Source organism: Zonotrichia albicollis, chromosome 1, assembly GCF_047830755.1.
Source record: "Zonotrichia albicollis isolate bZonAlb1 chromosome 1, bZonAlb1.hap1, whole genome shotgun sequence".
Taxonomy (NCBI): Eukaryota; Metazoa; Chordata; class Aves; order Passeriformes; family Passerellidae; genus Zonotrichia; species Zonotrichia albicollis.
Window position 1 is genome coordinate 123,554,758 of NC_133819.1, and position 24,509 is coordinate 123,579,266.

General features: G+C 37.9%; 1 protein-coding gene across 4 annotated transcripts in view; it reads left to right on the forward strand.

Annotated features, from left to right (window-relative positions):
* The first annotated feature begins 804 nt into the window (after window positions 1–804).
* Window positions 805–24,509, forward strand: part of CRISPLD1 (cysteine rich secretory protein LCCL domain containing 1) — a 37,731-nt gene continuing 14,026 nt past the window's right edge. Inside the window, exons 1-8 of one of the 4 annotated variants that reach the window (XM_074552703.1) lie at window positions 805–943; window positions 1,830–2,152; window positions 19,987–20,105; window positions 20,241–20,373; window positions 21,791–21,906; window positions 22,830–22,930; window positions 24,092–24,274; window positions 24,367–24,427. In XM_074552703.1, coding sequence (XP_074408804.1) covers window positions 1,895–2,152; window positions 19,987–20,105; window positions 20,241–20,373; window positions 21,791–21,906; window positions 22,830–22,930; window positions 24,092–24,274; window positions 24,367–24,427 — 971 coding nt within the window. In that variant the 5' untranslated portion in view covers window positions 805–943; window positions 1,830–1,894. Of the gene's footprint in view, window positions 944–1,829; window positions 2,153–19,986; window positions 20,106–20,240; window positions 20,374–21,790; window positions 21,907–22,829; window positions 22,931–24,091; window positions 24,275–24,366; window positions 24,428–24,509 lie in introns of those variants that run through there. The other 3 variants (XM_074552707.1, XM_074552722.1, XM_074552715.1) reach the window with 3 other exon arrangements.

Here is a 24,509-nt window from a genome sequence, read left to right on the forward strand (position 1 = left end):
AGCTGATACAGCAGTCCTGTGAAGACTGGTAGTTGGTCAATCTGGCCGTTAGCTCATTGTAACAAATAATACTTAGTAAATGAATTGTCAACCCCATCAGCTTGCAAAAAATTTCAGTCTAGAAGACTTTGATACAACAAAAAGTATGTATCTGATGCCTATTCTTGCTTGGCACAGCAATGAGTGCTTACAAACTTTTGAATTCTACTTTGCAAAGAGAAGTCTCATGTAACTGGTTTGAATCCACAATAAAATTCCTGTCCTGATACCTCCAGCCATATTCACATGTTCTGGACTTTTGCGGAGCTCACAGGCTTTACTCTTTCCTGAGTCTCAGCAGGAGCAGTCCGGCTTAGCATCCCCTTGCCTGCTGCCAAGGATGGAGGCGGCTGGGGACGGGGCCCCCCTCGACTTTTCTGGGCGATCGCTTTTGCAGGACCGCGGCCAGCTTCTGCTGGAGGCTGCGGTGCCGGGCAGCCCTTGCTGCCCGCGGACTCCAGGAATGGCCCCGGGAGCTGGTGCGGGTTCCGGTGCTGGGGTGCGGGGGCCGGGGGCGGGCGCGGTGCCCGGAGCGCGGGGAGCGGATCGCGGAGCGCGGATCGCGGCCGTCCCGCCCCGCGGGGTGCCGGGGAGGGCTGTCCGCCGCACGTCACCGCCGCCTGCGATAAATGCCCGGCGGGGCGGGCGCCGTGGGGAGAAACGTGGAGCGGCTCGGGGCGCTGGTCGCGACCCGGAGGCGGGCGGGGGAGGCTGCGGCGGCGGCTGAGCTCGGCGGCGGCCCCGCTGCTGGACACGTCCACGCCCGCCGCGCCGCTCCCAGCGCCGCTCGCCGCAGCCGGTGGGGCCAGGCCGTGCCCGCGCCCCCGGCCCGAGGCGGGCGTGGCGAGGAGGCGGCGGCGGAGCGAAGCTGGCTGCGGGGAGAGCGGGCAGCCGCCGCCGGAGGGTAAGGCCACTGGCGGGGGCAGCATCCTCCCCGCAGCATCCTCCCGCGGCGGCGGCGGGCCCGGCGGCCGGGGGCGCTCCGGCCGGGTCGGCTGCCCCGCCGAGAGCGGGGCCGGGCGCGGGCGGCGCGCTGGGGAGCGCTCGGCTCTGCCCTTTGTGCTTCCCTCCCGGCCGCCTGGTCTGCTGTGGAGGGATTCGCGCGGGCTCGCCCAGGGAGAAGGAGCGACCTCGGCTTTGCTGCCTGAAGTGCTCAGTCGCGTAGTCGGCGTTGTTAGAATGTCGCATTCTTGCAAGTGGTGCTACTTTTTCTGCGAGTTTTCAATGCTTTCCTTTGCTTGGTGACTAGAAAAACGCCGTCTCACGCGTTTTCGTGTCCGAGTTGAATACCTTTATTTTAATTAGGGGTTTGGAAATCGTAAAACAAAAGCTTTAATCAAGGTCATATTTTGAAATGCGCTAAAAAGGGATACTTTGTATCAAGTTAATTGTGGATTTCAGTTTACACTTTGGCAATGACTGCAAGCCTTTAACCTTCTTTTGTTAAGTTCCAATACTGGAAGACCTTATCTACAGTCTAATCTTCATCGATGTCTGGCTCCTTTTAAGCAGATATGAAAAGCATGCTTTTTGCATGCAGGCACTGAAATGTGCATGTCAATGTAATATATAAAACCACTTGAACAAACAGAAATTCATAAGGCTGAAGATAAGCTATCTTCCCAATCAACAGTGTGCACTTTTAGAGTAAAAAATGCAGCATCCTGCTCTCTCCCCCTAGAACAACAGTTACAAAATCTGTAGGAACTAAAGATTTTGTTGCTTAATAAATCCATACAGGCCGGTCCTTCAGTCTACAAATTACTTTACTCTCTCTTATGCATTTACAGCCAGCAAACCTGGAAGAAAAACTTTGTATTGGAGCTAACTCCTGAGCATTTTGAGATCATTCATCATGAAGTATGTAGTACAGGAATGGCTCAGAGTAACTACCTTGCTATTCATAGCTCAAGCAGTTTCTGCAATGGTTCTTCCCAATGCCACGCTCTTAGAGGAACTTTTGGAAAAGTACATGGATGAAGATGGTGAGTGGTGGATCGCCAAGCAGAGAGGGAAAAGGGCTATCACAGACAGTGATATGCAAAGTATCTTGGATCTTCATAATAAATTACGGGGTCAGGTGTATCCACCAGCTTCCAATATGGAATATATGGTAAGGAAAAACGGATAGTGACATGCAGAAAAAAATGTTCTTAGAATAGTTGCTATCACTTTATAAAACAACATACTTTCAGTCTTAGCTTGCTTGTTTTCTCATTTAAAGTACTTGTCACTTGTTTTTTTTTTTTTTTTTTGTACAGGTATGAACTGCGAGGTAAAAATGCCTGTTTGTGCATCAAGTGTCATGCTCTACTTACATTAATGTGTTTATTCTCTCATAGCTCTGCTAATATTAAGTGGCAGTTCCTCAGTGTTAGGGGCCAATTTCCAAAATAGCAGTACTCAATAAAGTTGACTGTAATTGTGGCCTAAAATTTAGCATCTGAGAAGAGTACTGAGCAACGAAGTTTCAAGATAGCATGCATGTATTCTTTCCCATGCTTCTAGGTTGGATGGCATTTCTGAATAAAATTAGGATCTTACAACAAGAAAGTCTTCTATTTAAGTTGGCACATGTTACTGGAGGGCTGTATATTTCTGTGTTCAAGTTAATAATGTAATTTCTGTTTATTTTTTTTTCCTTAGGAAGCCTCTATATTTGGACTATTATTAGTGGCAGTAAATTCCATGTTTCTGAACTTTGTTTTTATGCCATAGTTCAAGGCTAATTCTATCTCTCCTTGCTAAGCAGATGAAATCAGGTCATTAGAGCTTTTAAGAAGTCTAGAGGTTTAACAAAAATGGGCAACTTTTCTTTTTTCTGCACCTTTTTCCTGTGTCCACATGGTATATTGTTGACTTATCTGTTCATGCACCAGAGAAAGAGCATTGGTATAGGCTGAGTTATTTATATCAAATATTTTACAGATTTCTTGTCATTTTCCATGACAGAGGTTTATATTAGCACATTTCCAGATAAAAATATCTTTCCTGGACTGGAGTGGTGATTTTCAGTGGAGTGGAGATCTGTTTGAACTGAATATATATGGGTCCTGGAGAAGCCATGCTTGCTTAAACCATCAGTAGAATCATAGGATGGTTTGGGTTGGAGGGGACCTTTAAAGGTTCTCTAGTCCATCCCCCATTAAAGGCAGTTTAACTTAAATTTACCTATGTGAGTTATTGTATTAGACTAAGAGCCATCAGGAATGAAATCACAGGATATATTGCCACATATCATCTCCAAACAAAGGGATGATAATACCTGAAACCCCTTTAACCCATTGAGTTACAAGTGTCTGCACATATTTGTAAACTTTGTTTTCTGTTGCGACTTTTTCAGACCTTGCTATAATAGAGGTTAACATTTTGCTCCCAGTCACTCAGGCCAACTTTTTTTTTGAAAGCTCAAAAACAAGCTATTAAGTCTTTTTGTAAAAGAAGAATTGGGAAGACTGTTGCTTTCCCTCGTTAAAATAGTTCAAGCCTTTTTCTTGAGATTCTCTGAAAGCATAGGTATTTGTAGTTATGTGGCTTTTTCCATTCCTAATGCCATACTACATTTGCCTGTCTTATATATCTTGGAAAGGAGAATTTGGATATACTCACAGAAGTAAGGTTTTTGACAGCTTTATTCAAAGATTCCTCCAGCACTGCATACACTTGGGCTTAAACTCTGTGTTGGGTCTACATCTGGAACAAGTTTTTTTGGTTTTGTTGTTTTTTCTGTGCTCTCCAATGGTGCCTGAGCCAGAGAGTACAAGTAGCATGGAAAAGCAATTACCCAGTTTTAACATCAAGGATGTTACTCAGAACAGGGCAGCAGCTTTCAAGAGAGTGGGATTCAATTTTGGCATAATATCCTAGGAAATGAGGGATTAGGATAGGCAAGGGTTTGTGACCTTTGAAAGGGTCTGTTTAAAGTGTGTGGTCAGAGGGATAGATACCTGTGGAGGGTATGAGAAGGGTGTGGAGAGAGCCTGAGTGATCAAGCAGGTGTTGAGGAATTGTTGTGATGGAGAGAAAGAGCATTTGAGGAATGGATATGGTTAATCTAAGACCTGTGACTGTGATTTGGATCAGAAGTTTATGAAACTAGTTTAAGAGCACAGACATTTGCTAAGAGGCCATTTGAAAAGTCTAAACCTATTAGTAAGTGGGGAGGAAGATAGTATCTGGAGGAAGCAGGTGAGAGTTGACATTGGGAATGGAGACAGGAGGGTTCAAAAGACAGTGGGAACCACATGCTGCTTGAGCAGAATGAGGAAAGGACAGGACTGCAGATTGTTTGCACATATATTTTTATATTACTCCTAGAGATTTTCCTTTCAATGTCTTAACAAAGATAATAGTGCTCCAGAAGAGGGAAACCATCCATCTAAATGCTTACCTGACGTTCAGCAAGATAAATGAGTGCAGCTGAAATACTCCTGTCTACTTTTGGTGTGGTTTATTAATATAGGCATGCTGGCAAACATGTCTCCTGCTATTGGCACACTCATGTCCCTGTAAAGTGCCCTTTGTATTAGTAAAGCCTCTCCTTGTGAATAGAGCTAGTTCTGCTTGAGGGAGTGAAGTTTTATGTCTCACTGAACCTGAATGGAGATGAGCAAGGTCCAGGTGCCTCCCTGATAAACATCTATCTCCATAAATGTGTGGTGTAGTTGAGAAATTTAAGATATCCAAGAGTGTTTGGAGCTGGGAGAAGTATGTGGGGGCTGCATGCTCCCACTGCGCTGTCAGGTTACCTGAGATGTTCCAGACTAAAAGGCAGCTCTGGCTGAAGTGCCTCTGTCCTGCTCCTGCCTGTGGAATGCCCCTGAGTGGATGATGAGACTGATCCAAGTACTTAAAGAATCAGATTTAATTTTAAAACATATAATTAAGGGTTTTTTTACACTCTGAGTCATGACACTGTCTCCCTGTGTGGCAGAATCAGATGAGCACCAGTGCTGATAAAGAAGGTAGAAATGCATAACTGAGGAATGGGTGGGATTGAGAACCACATTGGGTAGGAGGTATTGGTTTTATTACTCACAAAGTCCAGCCTTACCTTTGAGATAAGGCCTGCAGCGTAAAATCTTGGTTCTATTAAAAACACAACAAAAAAGAAAAAAAAACCAAAAAAACCCAACCAAACAAGCCAAAAAAAACCCCCAAAAAACCCCAAGGAAAATGAAAAAGTTGCATTACTGAGCTGTACACTTTTTCCATATGCTTTGAAAAAGCAAACATTATTGGGCTGTCATAGTTCAGAGACCTAAAGTTACAGTGCAGGAAGATTCACAGCAGCTAGGTCTAATGAACAAAGTGTTCTCATGGTTGTCTGGCTGAACTTACTGGATGAAAAGTTCATCTTCCCAAGTACTGTGGCTCTGGTGGTGAGCAGTAATGGATTCCTAAGATAAGAGGATAAGAATAAAGCATGTGAAAAGAGAAACTTCTGCAATGAAGCAACCCAGCTTCCAGCAAACAGCAGCTAAGGGACTTCCTCAATCTGCTGTTGAACTTTTTGCGACAGATGGAGTAGTCTTTTTTAATTTGAAAGCTTCTGATTCTACTTGTATTTTTTGAATCCATGGCATCAATTTTCAGAGCTCTATATATTTAATTATGCAGTGGGTAAAAAACTACATTTGTTTTCCTTTAAACTTCTATTTGATGCCTTATTTTTCTTTATTGTGAGAAATAGTAATTTCCTCAGTGATCACAAGGCTTTCAGCTGAAAAATCCTAATTCCTTTACTTGAAAACTGTTCTATGTGAAAAGCTGTTCCATTTTGCAATGGTTGTCCTGTTTTCCTTTTAATGCAAAAGGGACAAACCAAACTGTGGATAGTTATGGCATACTGCAAATTGTTATACTGTATTTATTTTCTTCACTTCCTGATAATTTCTAACATTCTTTTACTTTTTGACTTAGTGTCCTACAGCTGACATGTTTCATAGAGCTATTGACAATGACTTCAAGATCTTTCTAATGTGCTAAGAGGTCATTTACTACACCACTGTGTATATATAGTTGGCTGTTATCTCCAGCAATGTCCTTATTACTTTGTATTCATTCACACTGAATGCTGTAAATCATTTTGTTGTCCAGTCACTTAGCATTAATGAGTCTCCTGTCTTTATCTTTCATTTTTCCTATCCTGTTTTTACCTGTCTTAAATAGTGAACACTATATTGCATTCTCTTTTCTTGGGCCTTTGTGGAGAAGGTGTGCTGCAGAGACCATGGATGTATCTTGCAGGGAATCTGAAAATTATTTTGTATTCTTAAATCCCTTCTCTGTCATTTATCACTTCTTCCTTTTCCTTATGATAGCTTAATTTTGTTTGTTTGTTATTTTTAAGTAACTTAGGAACTCTGTGGAAAATTTCACTGCGCTTGCATGTTGACACCTTCAAGGTGTAATATATGTGGGAGTAATTATCTGTTTATTTCATATTTTTTTAACTTGCCCTATAAAATCATTCCAGTGGAAGTCAGTTTTTAGTCTGTGGTTTCTCAGGATCTTCTAGAAGCTTCTTAAAATATTATCAACCATGTGCTGGTTTTTGTTAATATGGTAACAAGAGAGATAATGTACTGAACAGTAATCAGAAGTGTAATGAACAAGTTCTTCCAGGTTCTTGAAGGATATTGTTTAGTCCTGGCAATTTGATGCTGTCATTGTTTTCAGTTTTGTCTATTGTATCTTAAGGCTGATTTGGATCCTCCACCTCACCTTCTGTCTCTTTTCCTGTATGGAAGAATTCTGGTGTGGGAATGTGCATAAGCTCCTCTGTAGGGAGCAGTATTGCAAAAATTCATTAAACTCTTCTGCAGTGGCCTTATGTGACCTTATGACTGCATGTTAGATCATTCTTTCCTAGACCTTCTCCTTCAAAGTTGAGAGAGTTTTTGGGTTGTTGACATTATGACTTAAATAGAAAAAGAAAAATCTTTGTTTGAGGTTATGATGAACAGTGTGTTATGAAAATGCATGGCAAATGCATGTTGTATATTTTTTTATTTGGATTGCTTCCTTTTAAAGAAAGGTGTAAGGAACATTTTCTCTTTGCTGTGCACATGAATTTAACAGCGCTGGAAAGAGAGAGGAATGAGGTTTCCCTGCTCCCCTTCTAAGGCACCTGAGCAGAGCATAGAGCATTGTGTCATACTTTGTCATATGGTTTGTTGTGGATTCATGTGAAATAGTCCTCTTATTCAGCTAGAAAGGGTTTGCTGCATATTAATAAATTCTTACTAAATTGTAAAGGCCTAATAAAAAGGCAAAAACCTTCCTGAACTCCTAATAGTTTTTTTTGAAGCATTAGTTGTGTATCACGAACTGAAATTGGAAAAACTTTTTTTCACAATAATTTCATTGATAGCATTGCACCTTAGTAAACCTGAATATATTAATGAAAACCGATTTCTTTCATGGTTATTGCAGTCAAGACTATAAAAATAGTCATTATTATTTGGATAGTGGAAGTTGTTAATTCCTCTATGTTCCAAACAGTTGTAGTTTGCAAAATAAAATAAATCACCAAGAATAATATTCACAAAAGTCATTTTGGTTAATGAATGTATATGCAATCTATTTTAAATCATTCTTTTAGCATTAATTCCTTGATTTAATACATATTTTCCCAAATAAAGAAGTCAAATGATTAATGTGAGATCCCCATTCCATACATATGCCTTTGCTATACTTAAGAGTATTCAGGTTTCAACTTGACAGATAGCAGAGCATTTCAACCTGGTATTTCTTGGCCCCGAGCCATGCACTGCATTTTGTAATTACTGTAATTGGAGACACCAGTGTCTTCTAGGGCAAGGAAGTCTTTGCTTATTTCGTTATCTCTAGTCTTTTGGCCAGATCCTGCCAATAAATACCAGGGATGTCATTGCAAAGCCCATAACTTGCTTCTATAAAGTTTTACTTTGGAAGACTTGTGAGGAAGGTACAAAGTTCTAGAGGTGCATTTCAAACAGTTCAGATTAGAATATTTATTTGTGTATAATTGTACATATTTTGTTTAAAGCTGTACCATACAGCGGTGTGGTTCTTCAGGAAAATTCTGGATGTATATCTGGCAGCAGTGTTGGACCCATATTTTGTTCACAGAGGAGGAAAAAAAGATATATTTTTTCTTAGTTTGGTATAATGTTTGGTATAATATTTCTGTAAGTCTTAGTTTGAAAATCTTGGTAGTGATGTGTTGAAAGTGCTAATATCATATAATTCCTTTCAAAATCATGACTAATTCTTGACTTCTATGAAGGGCTTTATATTTTGGGAGGCTTGAAGACTTGTCTCCCTTTCAGTAGCTTCAGGAAGACTTCAGAAGAAAAAAAAATTAAGAAATTTTGCTTATTTAGATTTTTTTAAAATTTTCCTGTAGGCAATTTTCTGTTATAGTTAAATACAAACCATTGGACTTTGGATAAATATGAACCCACTAGTGCATAGAGCTCTTGCATAATAGTAAAAGATTATTCATGGTATCATAGGGACTGAATAGGGATCAAAATAAATTTTCTTGCTATTTTTGCGATGCATTTAGGTTCTATGATCAGTTTAATCAGGGAGTAGCAGCTCCTCTCTATGTGACTCTGTAAGTTCCTAAATGAGATTTTTTTTATTCTTGTAGTATCCCTAGGAGAATTGAAACAGCATTAGAAAAGGGAGGCCTTGTAATGCATACACATGTTTTTGGTGAATTTTTCTGTTCTGAAGTGCCCTTTTAAATTTCCTAGACCTTTCTGACAAAACATTTTGATGTCTCTGTTTAATGTATCTTACACATCTTGCCAAAACTCTTCAGGGATGCTTGATTAAAAACAATTCCTGTTCCTTTTGAGCACAGGGCTTTGGTTTGTGGAATTGCCTAAGTGGCTGAAGAGGAGCACTTTGGGTGCCAAGAACAGAGCAGCTCTATTCAGAGTGAACCTGCCCTCTTTCCCTCTGGTTTTCCACTTTTCTGCTTCACTTCAAAGATTGGTGGAAGTGCTTCAGCTCCTTTGCCTGTGCTCAAAGGCTACTGACTCTGCATCAAAGAACACAGTGACGTTGACTTATCCTCTTATTCTCCCTGGCAGTTTTAGCAAAGGATTGTGCAATGTGAAGTGGCCAAGGAAAAAAAGTGGTATGACTTCTATTGATGTAATGCCAACAACAACTAAGCAACTCCAAGTAAAGAAACTGAAAGTGGAAAGTAGCAAAAAGGCTTACTGTCTCAAAGTTAAAGGGAGCTCTCCCAAAATAAAATAATTAGCAACACAGGACAGACACTGTTCCTCTTTTACTTTTGCTTTTGAGAAGTTTTTTTTGTCCCCAAATTAAAGATCATTAACTATTAATCAGTAGTAGTAGAATCTAAGCTGAAGTATAACATATGAACAGAACACAGAAAGAATCAATGAAATCTATGAAAGTAGCTCCCTGTTGCCTGCCATTTTCATATTTGCCTCAGAATCTTCCTCAACTAATTTTTTTCTTTTTAATTGAGAAAAAAACTACTTATTTTCTAACATTATTTCATTGAAATACTAGATATGAAGTTATCCCATTCTATGTAAATATAATCAGCCTTAGATTTGGCGTGAGTCATTATCATTAAAAAAGCGTGATTCAAGCAAAAGACTATCCTCTAGTAATATAAAGATGGACAAATTTCACTTTATTATGAAAGAAGATAACAGTTTCTTCAAATGAGGCTGTTAAATCCTGAATTTGGCTGCCTCATACATATCAAGTAGAATTGTCCTGAATTCCCTGTTGGATCTTCAAGTGGCCAGGGATTCCTTTAATATGTTTTCCATTGTTTTTTTGAGATTTTATTTGAAACTATTTCTGAGAGTAATGCCAAGTCACAAATGATCAATGAATGCTTTCTGGCAGTCAGTTCAATTCACTTATGTCAAAACACAGTGGTCATCTTTTAAAAGCATTTAGTTTGACACATATTTGAGATACCACAGCTAATTCCTGTTCAAAGTCCAGGAAATTCTGTAACATGTCTAAAACTGCTGCATGAAAGCAATCAGTTACAGTGAGTTTAACCTGGTAATCACTACTAGGATTTGAGGTAAGAACCTGTGCTCTGGTCAGTTTGTGATCAGCTATACATATTCATGAATAGTATTTGTAATGAATGTGTGCAATTCATAATTTGACAATGGACAAACTAGAGAAATCAAGATCAGCTTTCATGCTGTTGCTTCTCTTCTATTCCTGTTAGAATATAGAAGTGAAGAATTTTTAGTCATGTCCTAATAGACAGTCTCAATGCACTCCTTTTAAAAAGCAGCAAAGAAAATGCACTGTTTCAGAACACCTTGGAAAGCTGAATATTCCAGCACGGTTTTCTTAACATGCTTAGAGTACACAGAGACTAAACGTGATTAGTCATGTCTGCTGGGTCCTATTCCTGGTTTTACTTCTTCAACACAAGGAGCTCAAACACATGAAGCTGTAATAAGGAGATACTTCTAAATATTGGTGCAATTTTTTCAGTGTTTGGGAACAATATTTTTGGCCATATACCACTTTCCTGTTTCCAGGCAAAAGCCACAGTTTTCCTGATTTTTACTCTTTTCCAAAAGAGTAGGTGAAACCTCAAGGTCTATTCAGGGATCTTTGCCCAGTTTAAAGCTCTATAAACTCCAGGCTGCCACATGGTAGCGTGTAAGTTCCTTATATTTCACTTCTAGCCAGGTAGTAGTTTTCCAGCAGAAAATGCCTGTCTTAACTTTCTTGGTAGAGGAAAGTTTGGCAGTTTTAGCTATTCTTTCTTTGTGTTTAAAGAATATATCAGTACTAGTTAGTATGTTGGGTTTTTATTTTCAAAGGAAATTTTGCCTGGTGTTTTTGCCTGAGTTTTTGTGGTCACTGCTGGATAAGGGACCTCGGGCTGTGGTGAGACCACATTTTTTTCTGACTCAAATTACTGGAGGTAAGCATCTCAGTTGAGTGAAAATTATTTGCATTTCAGATGTGCTAATTAATTATGATTAGTTTTCATGGACTTCTTTCAGTATTATTGGACTGATGAAGCATGACTCAAAGACAAGCTGATGAAAACTGCCGATGGCTGTTCATCAAGAAGAAATCATGTCAAACCAATCCATTTTTACTCTTTTAATCACCCAGTGGTTAGGGAAGTAGTAGGTACCGTATTTTGACTCTGGAAAGTTCTTGACACTCTCTACCCTGATGTTTTTGTGAGAGAAAATTGACAGAATCTCCTTTTAAACAGATTGAAGGTGTTGGAGCCTCTTCTGTTTTGGTTGAACACTTACGACGTGTGAGCAAGGAGTACACCTGAAAACTGCAGTGTATGTGTATATATATATATACATATATATATACACACATATATATATAAATATATATCATATATATATATATATATATATTCTGGGGACAGGATGGGGTTGTTTTAAAGAACATGATTAAAATCAGAACTTGAGAAATAGAAGTAATGGCCGGGGATGAACATGCTGAAACTTAAGCAAGGTATGGAACGGGGAAGAAATCCAACTGGTGAAGTACGAGGGATAAAATGTAGTGGTAAAACTGCAACATAAAGATGCAGGAGTTGCACTGACTCAAAAAATAATATGTGGCACCAATCTGTAAAGGGAATTGTCCACGTGTGAAACTGATGAGAATTTGTCGGAAATGGAAATATCCATTTCTGGTCTACCCATTCTAGAGAAAATAAAAGAGATTTATAAGATTGATTATGAAGACAGAACATGTGATTTATGAGATGATTGAAGGAATGAAGCAGCTGAATTTGGTTAATCAGGGAAATAAATAAATAAAGGTAGTCACAGGAAAGAGAGAGTTTTCTTTTTATGTGACAATAAAACATCAGCTAGCACAGCAGGGAAGGAGGTTTAGGTTGCATACCAAGGAGATCCTCTACTCTTACAACCATAAAAATCCAGAAGTTAATAAAAGTCAATATTATTCTGAAAGTACTGTTACTATTTCAAATTATAAAAATGTGGATAATACACATATATTTGGCTCAGTGGAAAAGGCTAGATAGACTACAGTCAGGATCAGTTTTTGAAGTAATTTTTAAGTGTACCTTTCTGTTTTTCTGTGTTGGTGCCATGCAGGTGATTTCTAGTTTTCAACTGTATTTCTGGCATATTTGCTCATGGCATTTCTCATTCTATGTTTCATCTTTACTTTTTTTTTTCTTCTTAGTGTCATTAGTCTTAATACAGTGAATTCCTTTAAAAAGTAAATAAATACCCATACTGTACCATGGTATTTACTTTACCACTCTTTCCCTATATTTAGAATGTATACACCAATGAGGTATTTATACTATGCCATGGTAAATGTTTACTTTCAGTGGTGCCCACTGTACTTACTTTTCCATCTTTACTGAGCTTGAATTTTAGCTCTTCTTTAATTTCCGTATAGTCCCAGTCCATATGATTTTTTCTGCCTTCCAACATACGTGAAAATATATCCAATTAAAATGTCACCACTGTTGAGGGTTTTTTTAAAAATATTTTTGCTGGAAAATGTTTTTTGAGCTACTAGCCTTTTCAGTTCTGTTGCAATACTTTTTGGTGTAATAGGTGGACTCCTGCTGGTGTGCCTTGGATGAGAATGTACATTTTTGATTTAACACTCATGCAACACAAATGGTGGGATTCATCTCACAAAGCTTTTGATGTCTGTGGTGTAGGTGTCTGCATTTGGGCCAGTCCCCTTTAATTAGTAGAGGAAAATGAGAATGTCCAACACACAGTTTATCTCAGTTAAAAGCGGGTGGCTAAAATTATCTCCTTCTGTAGATGCTTATTTGTCTATGTAACTGCAAAAGTTATTTAGATAATTAGCCCAGATGTAGGTATCTGCTTTGAGGCTGTTTAAATTCAGGGTACATTAATCCCACCTCATGTAATTTGTCTGGCTGTTGATGAATTTTTATTTAAGATGTGGTAGTCTCACTGAAACAGCAGCTCCTCCAATAAGCAGGACATTGGTTTCAGTCCACACTGTACCTAAATCCTGTGTTGACAGAGGTTAAATTCCAAAATTTGTAGTCCAGTGTGTAAAGCTAAACTGTGGTTTATTTAAATGTGATATGGTGTAAACCAGAAGCAGTCATAGGATCCATATTTTCTGCAACATCCCTGCTGCAAAATGTGGTGCAATCTTCTGGGGTAGAAGAGGAGTCAGCAGCTGGAGGCAGTAACTGCTGCTACCATTTAGTTTAACCTGCCCAGTTGGGTTTTGGCTTCAGACAGGGTAGTGTTTGAGAACATTTGTGAAACACTGATAGTGCCATATCTGTGTGTCTTTGATGGTGAGCTAGTTTTATCAGGATACTGATGAAAGAAATGCCTGTGTTGACAACTGTTGTGGTGCCATTCAAGCAGATTTGTAGAGCAAAAGAATTGATGCTGAGAACCTGACCTTCATGCTAATTGCATTTCAAGGTTTGTTTTTTTCTGCTCTGTCTCTCTGTGTGGAATGAACACCCATGAACAACTTCAAAGTGCACTCTAGCAGTGTTATGCAAAACAAAAGGAATAGTTTCAAGGAGGTTCATACTGCTGAGCAATTTGTGATATTTTCAGTGTGTGCCTCTCTCAGTGTAGAAAGCCAGCCCTGATGATGGTACCTTGTCCAAAAGATAAATCTCATGGTAGTTTTCTGACAAAGTGAGCAATACCTTTTCTTGATAAACAAGTTAACTTACCTCGCATGTAGTATCAAACGATTCCCAGTCAAAGTGCTTGGAATCAGTTACCTTGATGAACTTTCATCTTGTGCTCCCTTCAGTACCCTGCATTTACCAAGGAATTCTCATAGAGCAGTCATTGAAACCTGGTGACATCAGAGCATGGATGAGGGAACTGCTGGATGAGAAATCAGGCGCTGTGCACACCTGTTTTTCAAAAAATTATAGTCTCCCTTTTTATGGAAAGGAATTTCCTATATTTTTAAGTAACAGTGTTTGAAGATTTAATTCATCCTTTGGCAAACAAAAGGATCCTTGTCTATAGCTATGCAGAGATTTTTTTTCAACTTTACCATTTCTTTCAAAGAGGTGAGTTGTTTTAAAAATGTCCTTAGTTTAAATCTGTGAAATACTGACTGTTTCTGAGTACTGTGGAAGAACTTCTTGAATTAAGCTTAAAGCTTAATTCAGGTCAGCTCAATATTTATTTCAGTAGCCAGATTTTAATATCACTAATGACATTGTGGTTAAAATTTGAGAAATGCTTACTTCTGGTAGGATGTAAAATAAATAGATTGCTGTGACTGTTCATATTCTTCCATTTTTATTCTGGCTTCTTTTAAAATCCCAAGCAGCTTGGCATTTTAAAGATCACTAATTAGTTTTGTATTTGAACTTATTCATTGTGTTATTTGATCTGAATGAACATGAAAACTTAGATGTTTATCTTTGTTTGTATGTGGAGATGCTTTCTTGTTTGAAACCCAAAGCTTGCCATCATGTAAGTGGAATAGGAGAATGCTATTAGAAGCACAAGAATAAAATTTGTATTCCATTAAAGAGGCATATTTTAAATACTTAGGGGGATTATTTTACCTGTTTGTTTCATTTAGCCTACTTTGTTCATGAAATGCATTATATTTAGAACTAATCTGACAGGATTAGTATGAAAATACTTTAAAATAAACAGTTTTTTATCCTTAGAATTAAGATGCACAGCTTTTCTTCATATAACTTCAATTAGAATAATTAGTTGAGGAAAAAAATTTGGATCTCTTATTTTAATTACTGAAAGAGAAGAACAAAATTCAAAGTGGTATCAAAAATGTAAAGCAGCTGGCTCCTTTCTGTTCTTGATCCCATCTCTGAAACATGTTGATAATTCAGTGGAAAATCTTCAGAATTCTTCAAATTCCACCTACATGTAACATGTAACATGTAAGGTAATTTTCTTAGAGTAAGCTGTGATGTGGCATTGCAGTATTACACATTTCTTGTACAAGTTTTTAATTTTTTTTCAGAAATTTCATATGAATTCATGTTACTAGCACCTGTGTATAATTTTTACATTACTGGAGTAGTCAGATATAAATTAAAGATAGTTTTCCAAGTGGTTGCATCAGGGATTAGGATACCATTTATAGAATCACAGAATTGGTAAGGGTGGAAGGGACCACTGTGGATCACGTGTTCCACCCTCCCTACTCATGCAGGTTATTCTAGATCACATGGCAAAGAACAGCATCCAGATGATTCTTGAAATCTCCGGTGAGGAGGACTGAGCAACATCTCTGGTCAATCTGTTCCAATGCTCAGACACCCATACAGTAAAATTCCTCCTCATGTTTGGGGGGAGCTTCCTATGCATCAGTTTCTGCCCATTGCCTCTTGTCCTATTGCCTGGCACTACCAAGAAGAGCCCGGCTCCAGTCTCTTGGCACCCTCATGCCTGGGTTTTTTTGTCCCCAGGTGCAGGATCCTGCATTTGCCTTTGCTGAATTTCAGATGGTTCTTCTCTGCTTGTCTCTTCACCTTATCAGGATCATTCTGAAGGGCTGCAGAGCTCTCTGGACTTTTTCTTGCTGCTCCCAGCTTTGTATCATCAATGAAACTCCTGAGGAGACACCTGCCCCTTCATCCAAGTAATTAATAAAAAAGTTAAACAATATTTGGTCCATTGTTAAACCCTGGAGTGCATCACTAGAGACAGGCCTCCAAATAGACCCTGTGGCACTGATTACAGCCCTGAGATCTGCGCTCAGCCATGTCTCAGCTCTCCTCACTGCTCACTCAAGTCCACAGTTCTTGAGTTTGCCCATGAAGATGTTGTGTGAGACAGTGTAAAGAGCCTTGCTGAAGTCATGGTAGATGATATCCACTGCTCTCCCCTCATTCAGCCAGGTAGAGGGAAATCGAGTTGGTCAGGCATGATTTAACTTTTGTGAATCTATGCTTACTACTCCTGATCACCTTGTCCTTCACATTGGTAGAGATGGCCACCAAAATGGGGCGCTCCATTCCTTTCAACAGATTGAGGTGGGGTTACCTCTGTGGTTATTTCCTGGGTCCTCATTCTTGTGCTTTTTGAAGATCGGGGTGACATTTGCATTTTTTCAGTCCTCAGGCACCACTCTGATCTCTACAAGCTTTCAGACATGATTGTGAGCAGCCTCACTATTGTGTCTGCCAGGTCTCTCAGCACTTTTGGATGCATCCTGTTAGGGCCCATAAACTTGCTGGTCTCAAGTTTGGGTAGGTGTTCTCTAACCCAATCCTACTTGACAGAGGGAAAGTCTTCCTGCTATCATTCCATTACTCTTGTCTCCTAGATCAGAGGTCCCTGAGGGCTGGTCTTTTCAGTGAGACCCAGTGCAAAGAACGTGTTCAGTAACTGCCTTCTCTGTGTCCTGCTGCCAGCGGCCCCCTCCATTTAGTAACAGGCCCACAGTATGCTTAGTTTTTCCTTTGTTATTGATGTATTTGACAAGTCCTTTGTTCTGTCCTTGTCCTCGACCAGATTCTTGAAGGGCCTTGGCCTTCCTTCTTTAATTTTTATTTCCTCTGACAACCCTGGCCTGACCCTGCTTCCATCTCTTGTGTATTTCCTGGCTATGGTTGAGTAACAGGAGCTCTTTATTCACCCACACAGGTCTCTTGCTCTCTTTGCCTGCTTTCTTGCTCATCAGGATGCCTCATCCTTGAGCCTGGAGAAAACGGTCCTTGAATATCTTTCCCTCTTTTTATTTAAGATCATTATAGTGATCCTGGAGATTGGGAAACCTTTTCATTTCTACATTGGTTTGGATTTGTGTTTTATGATTTCTGTCATGGTAGGTTTTGGAGACACAAGTAATTATGATTTCTAGCACTTGTATCTCTTTTTTGTCCACTGGGTGTAGGAGATTAGCGATGCTTTATTCACATTTTTTGTTTGAAGTCTCTGGTAATCCAGAAAGTGACTAATCTCTAGGAAATTCTTTGGAACAGAGATATTTGGACATTCTTCCAGAATGTTTTATAAAATTTATACTCCTTAGTAGGGAGGTGGGTTTTTGTTTGTTTTTTTTTTTTATTTTTTATTTTTAACTTCTATTGAAACCTCTGTTTTAATTTCTATTCCGTTTCAGGAAGTGGAGGCTTGGATGAGAAAATGAGCCCATAGAACAATGAACATTGCACTTAACGAGTTCTTTCCCCCTGTAGTGCAATTTGCTCTTGACTGATTTTTTTTATATCTGAATATGTAACACTTTTGATATTTACTCCATCACATCTCAAAATATACTTGTGATTAAATTAGAAGGAAATTAAGTTATGTCTTGGTATTTATAAATGAAGCTGCTTCAAGTAAAGTGTGTTATGATGAGGCCTAGAATGTGGGAAGTGTGCTTATCTCTGGCTAGGTAAGGTAAAGGGAGTAAAGACAATATCTTATAGTGTGGATGAAGGCAGAGAAATGGTTAAAGAAGATGGAATTTTTTTCAAGACCATATCCAATTTCAGCCGTACTTGGAGTGTGGGTGTTCATCTGTCAGGAGGATTAACAATGAATTTCAGTTTTTCATCGGAAAGCTGTACTTTCAGAGGTCTGGATGGCTCTGTCATGCATAGCTTTCATCACTCTTTAAAGAAAATTTTGTTAAAGGTAATTACTTCACAGGCTTGAAGAGCTGATTCAGGCAGCTACTATTGATTGCCTAGCTCTAAACTTAACAAAAAAGTATAACTATTTCAGTAAAATAGCTGCATAAAATATTTTTAAACTTCTGTGGTGAGAAAAATAGAACAATAGTACAATTCTTTTAACCATGACTGATGTTTTAAAAGCGGAAAATGTGGGGGGGTGCTTTACAAGAAAATGTCTTCTGTCTTTCTGGAGGTGGTAAGAGCTATAAGAAATTGTAGCTAGCCTGTGAGGTGGGAAGGTCTAAAACTGAGCAAGTGCTGAAATTTTTGTTCTATCATAAGTCTAATTTATTCTAAATTTGTATTTCAGAGTCCAGTTGGCAAAACCATTCTTAATAGCAATTATTCAGGAAATATATTAACTTTATGACTCCTTCATCCCAAGAACTAAATGTACATATTATAAGATTTTTAGGTGACAATACAATATATGCCACAAAGACAAATTGTAGTGGCTTATATTTTAAAATATTATGGGCTTGTGATTTTGTGGTCGGAGATGAAGAAACCCTACTACAGCCTATAAGAACAAAGTATTTATGTGGAGGAAGTGTGATAATCATCATGTGTTTTTACAATGGGTACAATAGGGAGAAGAACATTTTGTGGTGGTGTGACAACTAAAGGGAAGGGGAAAAGAATTATGCAAACTGTCACTTCATGATTTAAGATTAGAATATTTATTTCTGGAGATTAAACATGGTTTATGACACAGAAATAATCGCCTAGGAGAGTGAGTAGAAAATTCGTACAGTTTCCTAAAGTCAGTGGTCTTTGTATCCATAGGTAGGTTAAAAGATTTATTCTGTCATTACTATACTATTTGAGTATTTCTGTCAAAATAAATGTTGCATTTTGGGAGTCAAAATATACCCTGCAAATTGTTTACTTGAGGATAATATTAATAATAACAGACAAAATGCCATCCAATACATTACAGATTTCTGAAGAAGAGAAGCAAGAACAGATATTCTAGGATTAAACTGAGTGAATAAGGTCTTTACATATAAATGGTCTTACATAACCAAGGACATACTTGTTTTTGATGAGTAATCTGATTAATAATTTGAAAACTGCATATCAAAATCCAGAGAAAAATTAATTTTAGCATGTGGAATTTGTCTGTTATATTTGTGCAATCTTTGGTGTGTTAAAGAGTTTTCTGCCTTTTATCTGTGCCAAAAATTAGTAGACACGATCTCCAGTGTCTGCATGGGAATTTGGATCTGGAAATACTGAATTAATGTTATTTAGATAGCATAGTCTCACTTAATGAAATTTAATCTGAACATATGACGAAATACTTCAGGTTCTATCAACATGTTTTTCTTTCCTGAAGGCATTCTAGTTTCCTAAACTGAATGTTGGTATTAGTCAGGTATCTGGAAACTATTTCTACAGCTATCAGGAAATTCCAAAAGCCAAGCAAAATGATGGATACTTTGCACTAGAGCGATGGACCACTTTGAGCAAACCCCAGCTTAGGGCAGTAAAAACTATTCTGCACTATATTCACAATGTGATATGACTTTTTTCAAGGAGAGTATGTTTTAGTGTGCTTTTGAAAGAAAGAAACTTGGATTTGCCTTTCAGCTACAAGCTTATTCTTCCATCTGCCTTAAAGAATAAAAATTAAGGATAAACAACTCGTAATCTTTTTTTTTTACTTCTTCTAAGCATGCCTCTTTACTATCATGAATGTCCCTTTTTTTGCTAACCTATCCATAAAATCAATGAATGACAGTCTCACTCTAGTTTTCATAATTTGCATTGGAATTGTGTATTATTTCAACAAAAGGTGGTTATAGAAAAGGAAGAGGAAATCTCATTCATTTCACATAAACTATTAGTTTAGACAAAATAAAGTCTTGTTTGAAAGCAGGTTGGATAATACCCTTTCATTTAAGAAAAATGCCCATTACTGAAAAAAAATCTCACAAGGCAAAAAATGCCTTTAATTTAGCTTGGAAAGTTGAGCTAAGCCTTTCAGTTTCATATTTGTGTTTTATTCACTGCAGCATGGCTGCATGAGGTTTCTAAAGGGAATGCTGAGAAGGGATTAAAACTTTATTTTCTCTTGGTGAAAGCATTTTTCTTTCTTGCAAAATGCAAATGCAGCATACATTTTTCAATTCTTACCTCTCAGTCTTCTGCCTCAGTCAAAGAAACTTCAAAAATTAAAAAAAAATTAACAATTTTTCTTTTTTTAAAAAAATAAGATACCTACCAAATATTTTTAAGAAGATTTCCCTTTGTTTTCCTTTATATTTCAGACATGGGACACAGAACTAGAGAGATCTGCAGAGTCATGGGCTGAAACCTGTCTGTGGGAGCATGGACCAGCAAGCCTTCTTCCATCAATTGGACAAAATCTGGGGGCACATTGGGGAAGGTAGTTTAACATACTGTTTTGTGCAATATATGAGATTTTTAAAAATCTAACAAAATTTGCTTGTTAATAAAAGGAAAAAAATGGCAGAAGCTACAACTTTTGAATGATCTAATACACTTTTTCTGGCTTTCCTAGGTACAGACCTCCAACATTTCATGTCCAGGCATGGTATGATGAAGTGAGAGATTTCACATATCCCCATCCTCATGAATGCAATCCGTATTGTCCATATAGATGCTCTGGTCCTGTTTGTACACATTACACACAGGTATGTAGGTGTGCTTTGATTTTAATCACCTATGGAAAAGAGTGGCAGAGACTTCCAGCTAGGTTGTGGTCTGACAGAGCACACTAAGCCTGCAGTACATTCCGCAGCACAAATGCCCAAAAAGGGTTTGTTTAGACTCCATGGTTAAAAGCCCTGGCTATCAATGACAAATAAGGTTGTCGTACAAATCTTTAGATTTCATCCTCTTAAATGTCAGCAGGACTGAGGAAAAAGCTCACAAGCCCCAGTGTTAAACTGAGTATTACTGCTCAGAGCATTTTGCATAATTGGGATAGCTCTTCCTATAATATGTTGAAGAAATAGATAATTAAAAAAAAAAAAAAAAGCTTTCTTAGGTGAATTCCTCAAACAGTAGTCTTAAAGACCTTATTTTAACTTAAGAAGATTTAAAAATTAGTGATAATTTACTTCCTATTTCTGAAATCTGTGTATCTAGCCAGAATTTTTGTTGAGGGGTACCAGATATGGTTTCAATGAATGGGAAATACATCATCCTCAGATCATATTATGGTACACATATAATTTTTGATATAACATTGGAAAACTTAAAAATTATTAATTTTTGAACACTTCTTTCTGTTTACTAGCATAATTTGCAATTGTATCTAATTTTAAAATTAAGTTACCTCTATATTCTTATTTACTGTATCTATAACCTGTAATTACATTTACTATTATACATGCAAGATCAATACATAGATACAGCTTTTTTGTGGTACTAGTTCTTCACTATAGTTCTCTCTTTCAATTCTTAAATCCTGCTGGATCTACAGATTTTGCTTACCTTGAATGAATAGATTTTCAACACCTTTCATATTTTTATCATTTGAAAATTCCAGACTTTTTAATTTTGAAAGATGAATAGAGGAGTACAGCCACCTTAGGTTGCAATGGCATAGAAGCATATTCATTTAAAACCCATTACTTGGGTCTATTCAGTGTATGAGTATTTTTGTTATTGTTTTTATCCTTTCTTACCTCCTTTTACTGCTTAAAAATTCTGTTGTCTCAGTCCAACCAATCCAAACCCCTCTGGGTCCTTAGGTTATACTGGGAACTCCAGCACACAGGACCATAACTTCCAGCTCACAATTATCAATTAATTGTGATTCCAAGAATCAGATCTTCAGATCATGTTTTGTAAATGTTTTGCTACACTTTCAAATATATGCTTAGAGCATTTTTATAAAATTAGAGGCATATCTTTACCAGCAAAGTAAAACTTTTCTCTCTGATAAGATTATAACTGAATGGCCTTTGACACCTGTAATTAGGCCACTTCAAGCCATTTATAACAGAGGGGAATACATTACTTTGGTAATTTGAGTTTTGTATATTGGAGATAGTTTTGTTTTTAAGTTGATCATCTTTGGTTTTCCTCTTTTCTTTCCCATAGGTTGTTTGGGCTACAAGTAGCAGAATCGGTTGTGCGATTAATTTGTGTCATAACATGAACATCTGGGGGCAGATTTGGCCAAAAGCAGTTTATCTTGTATGCAATTATTCTCCTAAGTAAGTAGATTGACACCCAAAAATATGTTGAGGGGGCAAGATACTTTATAATAGTCCAGGAAATAATATGCAATGAAATCAGTCTGGATTTTCTGTTTTTTGTACCGTTACAATTATATTGTATATTGTATATTGAGCATTGTTCCCAAACAGCCTTTGGCTGCACAGAGACTCTTGTGAGTTTTCTGGTGCTTCAGTTTTCTGGCCTGTGTTTTGGTACATATACAGCATCAGAGACATTTATTATAGTGTGATATTTTTCTGAAAAATAAATGTATCTCGCCACTGTGACTTAAAGGAATGTGTTAAAGGAAGCCCACGGTTAAGATAAAATTTTGTAGGATATTCCATCTAGGAGAGAGTGAAGCTCATCACATGAAGTGGAGGAATTTAGTCTTATGGTGCTATGCCAGTCTGAAAAGATCCTACGGTGATTTATGTCAGTTCTTATTTTTTTTTTCATCATGGACTTTTCAACTAGATCCTGTGTATTTGGTGTGGAATCATAGAATCATTTGGATTGTGAAAGACCATTAAGACCATTGACTCCAGCCAGTAACCTAACGCTGGCAAGTCCACCACTAAACCCTGTCCTTGAATGCCACATTTACACACCTTTGAAATACCTCCAGGGATGGTGACTCTACCACTTCCCTGGACAGCCTGTTCCAGTGCTTGGCAACCCCTTCAGTGAAAAATCCTTCCTAATATCCAATCTAAACCTCCCCTAGTGCAACTTTAGGCCATTTCGTCTCATCCTATTGCTTGTAACTTGGGAGTATCAGAAGAATGTTATCATCTATGTGCCTGCTGTTTTTCATTATTTATTTCTTGATATGTTAGGTGCTGTTTAATATTAACATGTTAATATGCTCATTGTTTAAGGCATTTTTTGTTTGTTTGGTTTTTTTTTTTCTGTAAAGGGGTAACTGGTGGGGTCACGCACCTTATAAACCCGGCCGCCCCTGTTCTGCATGTCCCCCTAGTTTTGGAGGAGGTTGTAGAGAAAACCTTTGTTACAGAGGTATGTACTATTTCACCATTACAACTATAAACAGGAATAGAAATGAATCTTTCCTTTTGATTTCTTTCCTCACTGTGCTTTAACATAGTGGGATAAAATATATTACATGTGTGCCCAAAGACCAGTTAGGCCCTACTTTACTGTGCTGGATGGAAATATGTACTTGTGATACATGAAGCTGAGTTTCACCAGAGGGAATGGAGTGCACTGAACTCCTGCTGATAAGTGCTGATTCAGGGGTTTATGTACACAAAGATGGAGACTCATTGTGTGCTCTTTATATGCCTTTCTGTAATTACACTGGAAGTCTATGCAGTAATTTGTTCATAGGGAAAAAATGTCTCAGTGACATGGACCTGTGGTGTGTGTGAAAAACCAAGAACAAAGCTAGAAGACATTAGTAATTAAAGAAAATGTCAGCTGGAATGATTATTAACTTAGAATTTTTGGAATAGCATTTATAGCACTGAAACACAGTGTATTATGAAGCTGATACTTCTTTTTGTTCTACTCTGTGAACAGCTCATTTAGCAATTTTTGTTAATAACTTCTGAGATTTCATATGGACCATATGAAAGCTGCATGTGTGTGACCAAATAGCTTTCTTACAGTTCTAAGTAAGAAATGTAGATACAGTTATAAGTGTTTCAGAATTATTTTCACTATTTATGAATAGAAGAGCCTCATTTTCAGGTGACTGTAGATACAGTTATAAGTGTTTCAGAATTATTTTCACTATTTATGAATAGAAGAGCCTCATTTTCAGGTGAATGTTACTATGAAATAAGCTTTAATTGCATGCTGTCTATGAACTTGGTAAAACTTTGCCCATGTGAAACAGAGACTGTCCATGTCCAGTTGGTTCTGATGGCATGAATATATGAAAACAGGAGCGTTAAGAGCAGTTCCATACTTCAGTTGTGCTACACATGCTGGGAAAAACAAGTATATCTTTTCTCACTATCGCAAACATACTTGAGGTGTTCTATTAATCTTGAGTTCTCCATTCTTATAAAGCAGTGGAGACTTTTCCTTGCTTTCTTCCTTTTGTCCACCATTTTGTAAGAACAAAGCTGTTTTACCAAGACATAGTAAGGGATTTACATTCCACACCAATTTTATTTTTCTTCTGAGAGATTTTTTTTTACCCATTTTCTAAAACAGAGGATTCAGAAAGACCTTACTCCCCCCATGAACCAGAAGAGGAAACCAATGAGATTGAACGTCAGCGATCCAAAGCCCAGGATGTAACTGTGCAAAGCCGGCCGAGAACACATCAACCTTCAGCCTCCACAGGCACTGATGACAGTGAGAAAAATGAAGTGATAAGCACACAGCAAATGTGTAAGGAATTTACCTGATTTGCAAGTGTTCAACAAAATTAAATTTTCTAGTATCAAATTCCTTACAGTGAATTTGCTTTTTGCTTGTTTTAGCTCAGATTGTTTCATGTGAAGTAAGGCTAAGAGATCAGTGCAAAGGAACAACTTGCAATAGGTATGGTAAATTTTACAGTTGTCATTTTGAGATTTTTCTGAAAGGCTATATTTGTACATGAGCTGGAATATTTCCCCTTTTT